Raw genomic sequence first — 9,116 nt, 5'->3', positions numbered from 1 at the left:
GGGGGGGGGGGGGGGGGGGGGGGCACTATATGGTTGCACTTTGTCCCTCTGAGAAGTTTGTCTGGGGCATATCTTCTATACTATTTTATCTGGAGTACCAAGATTCGGTGTACAAGGACATCTTGGTATGGCGGAGTGCAGAGTGCAAGTAAATGGTCACTATGACCTCGGTGTGACCTATGCCTTGACCTTTGACCTTAACTTTGGAAAAAGTTTGTATGGGCATATATTTTATACAACTTTACCTGGAGTAACCAGATTTGGTGCACATGGACATGTTGGTATAGTGGAGTGCAAGAATTAGGTCACTGTGACCTATGCCTTGACCTTTAACCTTAACTTATGAAAATGTTTGTCTGGGGCATATCTTCTATACTATTTCACCTGGAGTAATCAGATTTGGTGTACAAGGACATCTTGGGATGGCGGAGTGCAAGAAGTAGGTCACTATGACCTCACTGTGACCTATGCTTTCTGACATAAAAGTACTGTTCGTTAAATATAGAAATCAGCACTGGTTGGGGACTATGGATTGCCTTGCAATACTTTGCCTTGTTTTACATCAAATATCTACATTTTTTTTCATTTTTGTCTCTAATATATATTTTTAGTATTCTATATTTATCACCATATAATCTAATACCATAATGCTAGTTTAGCTCCCGTTATCATATCTTTGAATTTCAAGGTAGATCACTTACCAGTAATGATTTCACTGCCATTAACTAGTTGATGAGATAATTGGGCTTACATTCGTCATAGTTTAATCTTTATTTTGTTGAAGTAGGCAAGAAACTGGTTGAACAAAATAAATTTCCTTTTCCAAGTCAAAGTATGAAATTCAAGTTTTAACATATATAAAAGGTCTACAGGATATAAATACAAAATGGGGGGGGGGGGGGGGGGGGCCTTTTTGCATGTGAAGTTACAACTGAGTATGTTTTATTAACAGTCTGTCTCTGTTAAGTATTAAATATTCAAAAACCACTAAACATGGCTCTGCTTCATGTGGCAGAAACAGTTTTAAAAGAGATTTTTTTTTAGCATAATTTACACTTGTATAATATATAACCAATTAACTTCGAAATTGAAATAAAAAAATGAGATAAAGTCAGATACATGTCTATTTTTAGTTTTTATGTGTATTTTTGATGTTTCAGTTTTTACATGTATTTTTCATTGTGTTGAGTTTATGGAAGTTCCTGTCATGCTTGTTTTAAAACATACATTCGTCCTGTGAAGTGTTGTATTTTCCAGCCATTTGCTTCACTTATGTTGATGTGAAGTGATGTCTCGTAATATTCGATGAGTATACTGATGACATTGATCTTGAATGTAGCTTTGTCATAAGAACAAACGCGGCCAGGATTTTTTATTGAGCTGTATATATATAATTAAGTAAGGTCTGCTGTACATATATGTACACACATTACTAAATGAATTTGGGGGAGTATTTCCAAGACTAATCATTGAAGAGAAGTGAAAACCACTTGCATCATGAAGGAATTTATTTTCAAAGCTTTAAAAGGAAAGAGGTGTATTTTTCGTTGTACAAATATAAAACTTGTGAGAATGAGTTGTTTCCTAACATGTAAGTGGTGTTTACCTAGCAGCGAATGTTACGTTAGTACTTTTGTGTTTGTCCTGGAGCTCTCCACGCATCCCTGAAGAGGCTCGACAGAAGTGGCCAGTCAGGTAGGTGGAGCCACCTGCTCGAGATCTTAGTCAAATAGCAACATTTGTTCTAAGTCCTCACAATGCTTGATCTTTAATATATAGTCATCACAATGTTTGATCTTGGTCCTTACAATGTGTGACGTCATATAGTCCTTATAACCTCTTGTCTTGGTCATGTCTTGCTACCTTTCTGCTAGAACTGTGTGGTCTTCATTAACAGCATGTATGATTGTGTTTTGTAGTCATTTCTTTGGGGAACATATCTGAAAGCAAACTTCAAATGACAATCATATTTTAGAACCTCCGGGAAGGAATATCTTCTATATACATTTATATAATATATTATATTAACTGGTCTATTTCAATTTATTAGTCTGATAACATTTTTGAAATGAACATGAAAGTCTGGTCGAGCTTACAAAAGTAATAACTCCAAAAGTCTGTACTACCCTGGGTTCTAAATGTACTACCCTGGGTTCTAAATATACTACCATGGGTTCTAAATGTACTACCCTGGGTTCTAAATATACTACCCTGGGTTCTAAATGTACTACCCTGTGTTCTAAATGTACTACCCTGGGTTCTAAATGTACTACCCTGGGTTCTAAATGTACTACCCTGGGTTATAAATGTACTACCCTGGGTTCTAAAAGGAGATTACAAGTTATTGTATATAATACAACGACTCTTTTACATAATGGGAGGAAGACATCACTACTTAAAATCACTGGCTGTAGCTTCTAGGTAGGTTCTATAATTACACTCGGCATGCTATATTGGCTGTACCTCAATTATGAAATGCGTGATTTTTTAATGCATTTGCATATTTAATTAAAAAAGAATTAATGTAGAAAACATTCTTCATCTAGTTGTAATAAAATAAATATTGTTTTAAAGTAATATTGCAGTATGTAGGTGCCAATTATCAACTGTAGATTAAGATGGCTTATTATAGGTAAAATATTTATTTTTTAATAATAAGTAAAGGTGATTTTGTTTTTTTGAGAATACTTCATTTGAGCTGTTGAATCTGGAATCATAATGATATCTTCAATCCCAATGTATAATATAGTCAACAGTCGTTTTCCTCGTATCAACAATTCTATATGTTTTCATTGCGATACAAAATATTGTTATTGTGTATGACACTGCTGTTTTGACTCATTTTTCAAACGTATGTAATCATTTGTATTTGCTTTAATACTCAATGTATGACGGAAGAAGTTGCTTCCTTAATGATGATATACTGTAACTAAAGTGGGTGGTGTTCAGGCTTTCACAGTCCCCACTAACAACGGGTTAATTGAAGTATATTTAAATGATAAAACCTGCTGTCTTCATTTACGATTTAATAACATAATATTTCATGTTAACATTCCTTCGAACCCTTTTTTTTTACTTCTGTTTAATAGATCATACCTTTCACTTGTAACAGAATGTAAAATTTCTATTTAACATTTTATTAATATTCCACACCTTTCCTTTGTTATAGAACTACTATTCCACACCTTTCCTTTTAGTGTAGTTAATAAGACATGTTTGGTTTAAACTTTGACCTCAATTAAAGCTGACATGTTGTGTGAAAATGATTTACTGATGGTGAGACTACTAAATGTAATACCCAACAAAGTGTAATAAGATGATTTGACCCTTGAACTTGGGGTAAAAGCTGACTACCAGTGACTTTTGACTCTTGAACCTGGGGTTAAACGCTGGCTGCTAATGACATTTATCAGATTTTCAGTAACAGTAACATTTGACCGTTGAACCTAGGTATAAAAGCTGATTATCAGTAACAGAGACATTTGACCCTTGAATATAGGTACACAAGCTGGATATCAGTAACAGTGGCATTTGACCCTTTAACCCTAGGTATAAAAGCTGGCTATCAGTAACAGTGACATTTGACCCTTGAACCTAGGTATACAAGCTGGATATCAGTAACAGTGGCATTTGACCCTTTAACCCTAGGGTTAAAAGCTGGCTATCAGTAACAGTGACATTTGACCCTTGAACCTAGGTATACATGCTGGATATCAGTAACAGTGGCATTTGACCCTTTAACCCTAGGTATAAAAGCTGGCTATCAGTAGCAGTGACATTTGACCCTTGAACCTAGGTATACAAGCTGGATATCAGTAACAGTGACATTTGACCCTTGAACCTAGGTTTAAAAGCTGGCTATCAGTAACAGTGGCATTTGACCCTTGAACCTAGGTATGCATGCTGACTACCAATACCATAGGTGACATTTGACCCTTGAACCTAGGTATACATGCTTACTACCAATACCATAGGTGACATTTGACCAGGGCAATAAAAGCTGACTACCAGTGACAATTAAATGTTGTATTAATGGAATGGCCCAGGAAATATTTGTTGTAATTAAGTTTAGTGTATATATTGTATCTATAAACTGTATCAGTATATGATCAATAAAGAATTACGAATTACAAAAATTTCTCTTTGAACCTGGTGATAAAAAAACCAGATCAACATTGGACATCTGTGGTGAAAGCTGATCACCACTCATACTTAAACCTGAGGTAAAAGTCACCAACAGGTATTGTGACATCTAAGGTAAAATCACTAACAGGTACTGTGACATCTGAGGTAAAAGTCACCAACAGGTACGGTGGCACCTGAGTTAAAAGTCACCAACAGGTATGGTGACATCTGAGGTAAAAGTCACAAACAGGTACTGTGACATCTGAGGTAAAAGTCACAAACAGGTACGGTGACACCTGAGGTAAAAGTCACCAACAGGTACGGTGACACCTGAGGTAAAAGTCACCAACAGGTATGGTGACATCTGAGGTAAAAGTCATGAACAGGTACGGTGACACCTGAGGTAAAAGTCACCAACAGGTACGGTGACATCTGAGGTAAAAGTCACCAACAGGTACTGTGACATCTGAGGTATAGGTCACCAACAGGTACTGTGACATCTGAGGTAAAAGTCACCAACAGGTACGGTGACATCTGAGGTTGTTAATTGCGAAATTGAATAAGACATAAATATTGATTGAAGCAGAATATAACACAAAATTTGTGTGCTTTCACTAGTTACATTAGACTGGTAAATACTGATTGTATACAGTTTGCAATATAATTAAAGTTTATTGATTGCTCTAGATGTTTTAATATTGTTCTTGCATTTTGACAATTTAAATGTGTGTTATGAGTTATTACTAAGGCTTTACCGTTTTGCTTATTGACCACCAGATGGCAGCTCGTGCAGCAATCCCAGTAGTCCTGGTTCTGCCGCTGAGGGTAGGTGTTTCTAGTTTCCATGTTTTTTTGGTGTTTCTTGATAACCAGATAAGTAAGTTTTTGTCGTATTGGCTGAAGACTAATTCGGTCAGAGGGCAGTATAACCAGATAAGTAAGTTTGTGTTGTATTGGCTGAAGACTAGTTCAGTCAGAGTGGCAGTATAACCAGATAAGTAAGTTTTTGTCGTATTGGCTGAAGACTAATTCAGTCAGAGTGGCAGTATAACCAGATAAGTAAGTTTTTGTCGTATTGGCTGAAGACTAATTCAGTCAGAGTGGCAGTATAACCAGATAAGTAAGTTTTTGTCGTATTGGCTGAAGACTAATTCAGTCAGAGTGGCAGTATAACCAGATAAGTAAGTTTTTGTCGTATTGGCTGAAGACTAATTCAGTCAGAGTGGCAGTATAACCAGATAAGTAAGTTTTTGTCGTATTGGCTGAAGACTAATTCAGTCAGAGTGGCAGTATAACCAGATAAGTAAGTTTTTGTCGTATTGGCTGAAGACTAATTCAGTCAGAGTGGCAGTATAACCAGATAAGTAAGTTTTTGTCGTATTGGCTGAAGACTAATTCAGTCAGAGTGGCAGTATAACCAGATAAGTAAGTTTTTGTCGTATTGGCTGAAGACTAATTCAGTCAGAGTGGCAGTATAACCAGATAAGTAAGTTTTTGTCGTATTGGCTGAAGACTAATTCAGTCAGAGTGGCAGTATAACCAGATAAGTAAGTTTTTGTCGTATTGGCTGAAGACTAATTCAGTCAGAGTGGCAGTATAACCAGATAAGTAAGTTTTTGTCGTATTGGCTGAAGACTAATTCAGTCAGAGTGGCAGTATAACCAGATAAGTAAGTTTTTGTCGTATTGGCTGAAGACTAATTCAGTCAGAGTGGCAGTATAACCAGATAAGTAAGTTTTTGTCGTATTGGCTGAAGACTAATTCAGTCAGAGTGGCAGTATAACCAGATAAGTAAGTTTTTGTCGTATTGGCTGAAGACTAATTCAGTCAGAGTGGCAGTATAACCAGATAAGTAAGTTTTTGTCGTATTGGCTGAAGACTAATTCAGTCAGAGTGGCAGTATAACCAGATAAGTAAGTTTTTGTCGTATTGGCTGAAGACTAATTCAGTCAGAGTGGCAGTATAACCAGATAAGTAAGTTTTTGTCGTATTGGCTGAAGACTAATTCAGTCAGAGTGGCAGTATAACCAGATAAGTAAGTTTTTGTCGTATTGGCTGAAGACTAATTCAGTCAGAGTGGCAGTATAACCAGATAAGTAAGTTTTTGTCGTATTGGCTGAAGACTGATTAAGTCAGAGTGGCAGTATAACCAGATAAGTAAGTTTTTGTCGTATTGGCTGAAGACTAATTCAGTCAGAGTGGCAGTATAACCAGATAAGTAAGTTTTTGTCGTATTGGCTGAAGACTAATTCAGTCAGAGTGGCAGTATAACCAGATAAGTAAGTTTTTGTCGTATTGGCTGAAGACTAATTCAGTCAGAGTGGCAGTATAACCAGATAAGTAAGTTTTTGTCGTATTGGCTGAAGACTAATTAAGTCAGAGTGGCAGTATAACCAGATAAGTAAGTTTTTGTTGTATTGGCTGAAGACTAATTCAGTTAGAGTGGCAGTATAACCAGATAAGTAAGTTTTTGTCCTATTGGTTGAAGACTTATGGCAGTATTGGCATTCTTTGAATAAGGACTCAGTGAAGCATGTATACGCTTTGCTGTTAGAAATAAAAATTGCATGTTTGATGGACAGTCAATTGTACTGGCTTGTTTATTATTTTTTGTTCCAGATAGTACCAGGTAAATGCAGTTATTATTCATGTCTTCAGACAAGGATGAAAATTAAATTAGTTTGTAATAATCCTACTAAGCATTGAACAGAAGCCAGTCTGCTGGTTTGGCAATGTATATAACAAAATCATGTATATATCTTAAAAGTTTGAGTAGAGAATGAATATACATTGTTATGAACAGTACTATATATAGTTGTATGTCCCTTTTCAATTTGGAAAGCTAAATATACACTAGTCTTTTGACTAAAGTGATTGTCTTGTGGTACAGTTCCTGGCATTACTTTTTTCTTCAATTTGTTTTAAAGGTGGCATTTATATTTATCACAGATTCTCACGATGAACAACATCTCAAAATTCACCTGAAGAGCGGCCATTTTGTGGAGGATCCAATCAGTCCTGTAGGATCTCCAAAGATGTCCCACAAGGCCATATTTCACCGTGATTCCTACCAGGACAACATCAGCATCACAGAGCTCATCGAACAGCTAAACAATACAGAGGTTCTACAAGAACAAGCCGACATTGTCCACTTCCTGTACACAGAAAAGTAAGTTAAAGGTCAAGGTCATTGGTCTGAAATTGTCCACTTCCTGTACACAGAGAGGTAAGTTAATTAAGATCAAGGTCACTGGTAAGACATTGTACAATTCCCGTACACATAGAGGAAAGCTAAATTAAGGATAAGATCACTGGTCCAACAACGTGCACTTTCTGTACACAGTGAAGTAAGTTAAGGGTCAAAGTGACTGATCCATCATTGATACCTATATGTACATAGAAAAGAAAGAGTCAAGGTTGATATTCTTTCTTATAAAGGGTCAATGTCACTCGCCCTGAGAGTGTGCACTTAGTGTTTACTGAGAAGAGGTTATTAAACTTACATTTCATATACACAGTGATAGTAGAAAGGTCATGCTCACATATTTGTAAATGAAGTTTATATTGTGACTGGTCTCTTTTCTTTATGAACAAGCCTTTCCAAAAAATATAAAGTATACAATGAAGTCAATTCATCTGCAAACTGTTCTGTTAATGATTTCTATATGTAAATGGCACTAAACAGTTATATATGATATATATAGGATCTTAAATGAGTTTTTCTTTCATATGAGATTATATGAAACGATTCTTAGGAGTTTTTATTTTTGCAAGCCTTGGCGAGCAAAAATTAAAACTTCGAGACGAGTTTCATAAAAGCTCATTTGAAATGAAAACAAAATTAGGAGACTTTTTATCACATAACTCAGAAAACTTACATCTTGACAGGTTTTAAAGCCAAAATGTAGAGGGCTTAATCAAACGGAGACAGACATTTTGTTGCGTCATTCACAATTATGATGTCACGTCATTGTCAATATTATGACGTCACAATCAATTTCTGACTGGCACAGCCAATGAAAAACGCTCCAGGGTATATTACACTTGTGACATATGTAAAATTATTACACGGGCGAATTCACTGGATAACAGGCCGATTATGTGATAAATGTATATATATGCTAATACACCTTGCTATGACATGTATTCTACAGAGGTCTCGACTGGGACACGGAGGTGGGAGGTAAAACCTGCTCTGTTCGGGAACTTCTGGTGGAGCTGTATGAAAAGGTAGGTTGTTCCTCTTGTATTTGCTGAGCCTTGTATTTGCTGAGCGGAAATACATTTCAAATTTCTACCACGTTTAGTCGATTGATTTATCCTGTACCTTATCATGTGACTTAAATTGCCATGTGACTTGTTATGTTATTTGTGTTGTAGGCAGGACACTGGAAACAATGGTGGCTGGTTAGACACACTGCGGGGATGTTAAAGAAACGAGTGGAAGACCTCGCTCTGGTATGGAGGAATTATTTGGACGTTTACAAAATAGACTTATAGATATAATTGTATCATCCATATATTCATCATATTGAAATGCTAATTATCTTATAGGCAACCCTGTCCCAGTGCAGGCAAATCAGTAGAGATCCACTTTAGTTTTTCATATAGCTATTAACCTTTCTTTAATTTCACTTTGTTAGAGCAACAGTAAAGTTACTGACTGTCAAGAATTTCAATCCTGATTCGGCCTGTTGCATTTTAACAATCACGTTTTTTTGGGGTGTTTTTTCATCAAAGTTCTTCAAAGTACAGTTTTCTTTAAAGAACTGATTTATCAAAGTGTCCAATGTATAGTAACAGTTTAGGCTGTGGTATAGGGATTCCTAAATACTAAGGAGATCTTGTATGGTGTTGTAATGTATAGTGACAGTTTAAGCTGTGGTATAGGGATTCCTAAATACTAAGGAGATCTTGTATGTTGTTGTAATGTATAGTGACAGTTTTGGCTGTGGTATAGGGATTCCTAAATACTAAGGAGATCTTGTATG

At 36.1% G+C, this 9,116-nt stretch overlaps 1 protein-coding gene across 3 annotated transcripts in view; it reads left to right on the top strand.

Moving 5' to 3' along the window:
- The window catches only part of LOC110458667 (probable phosphorylase b kinase regulatory subunit alpha), a 70,551-nt gene that overhangs the window by 36,345 nt on the left and 25,090 nt on the right, over nucleotides 1-9,116 (top strand). For all 3 annotated transcript variants that reach the window (XM_021510493.1, XM_021510495.1, XM_021510494.1), the window contains exons 22-26: nucleotides 1,651-1,695; nucleotides 4,903-4,950; nucleotides 7,075-7,294; nucleotides 8,280-8,355; nucleotides 8,506-8,583. In XM_021510493.1, coding sequence (XP_021366168.1) covers nucleotides 1,651-1,695; nucleotides 4,903-4,950; nucleotides 7,075-7,294; nucleotides 8,280-8,355; nucleotides 8,506-8,583 — 467 coding nt within the window. The remainder of the gene's footprint in view (nucleotides 1-1,650; nucleotides 1,696-4,902; nucleotides 4,951-7,074; nucleotides 7,295-8,279; nucleotides 8,356-8,505; nucleotides 8,584-9,116) is intronic.

This window comes from Mizuhopecten yessoensis, unplaced genomic scaffold (assembly GCF_002113885.1).
Source record: "Mizuhopecten yessoensis strain PY_sf001 unplaced genomic scaffold, ASM211388v2 scaffold9685, whole genome shotgun sequence".
Taxonomy (NCBI): domain Eukaryota; kingdom Metazoa; phylum Mollusca; class Bivalvia; order Pectinida; family Pectinidae; genus Mizuhopecten; species Mizuhopecten yessoensis.
This window is presented reverse-complemented; position numbering and strand designations above follow the sequence as displayed.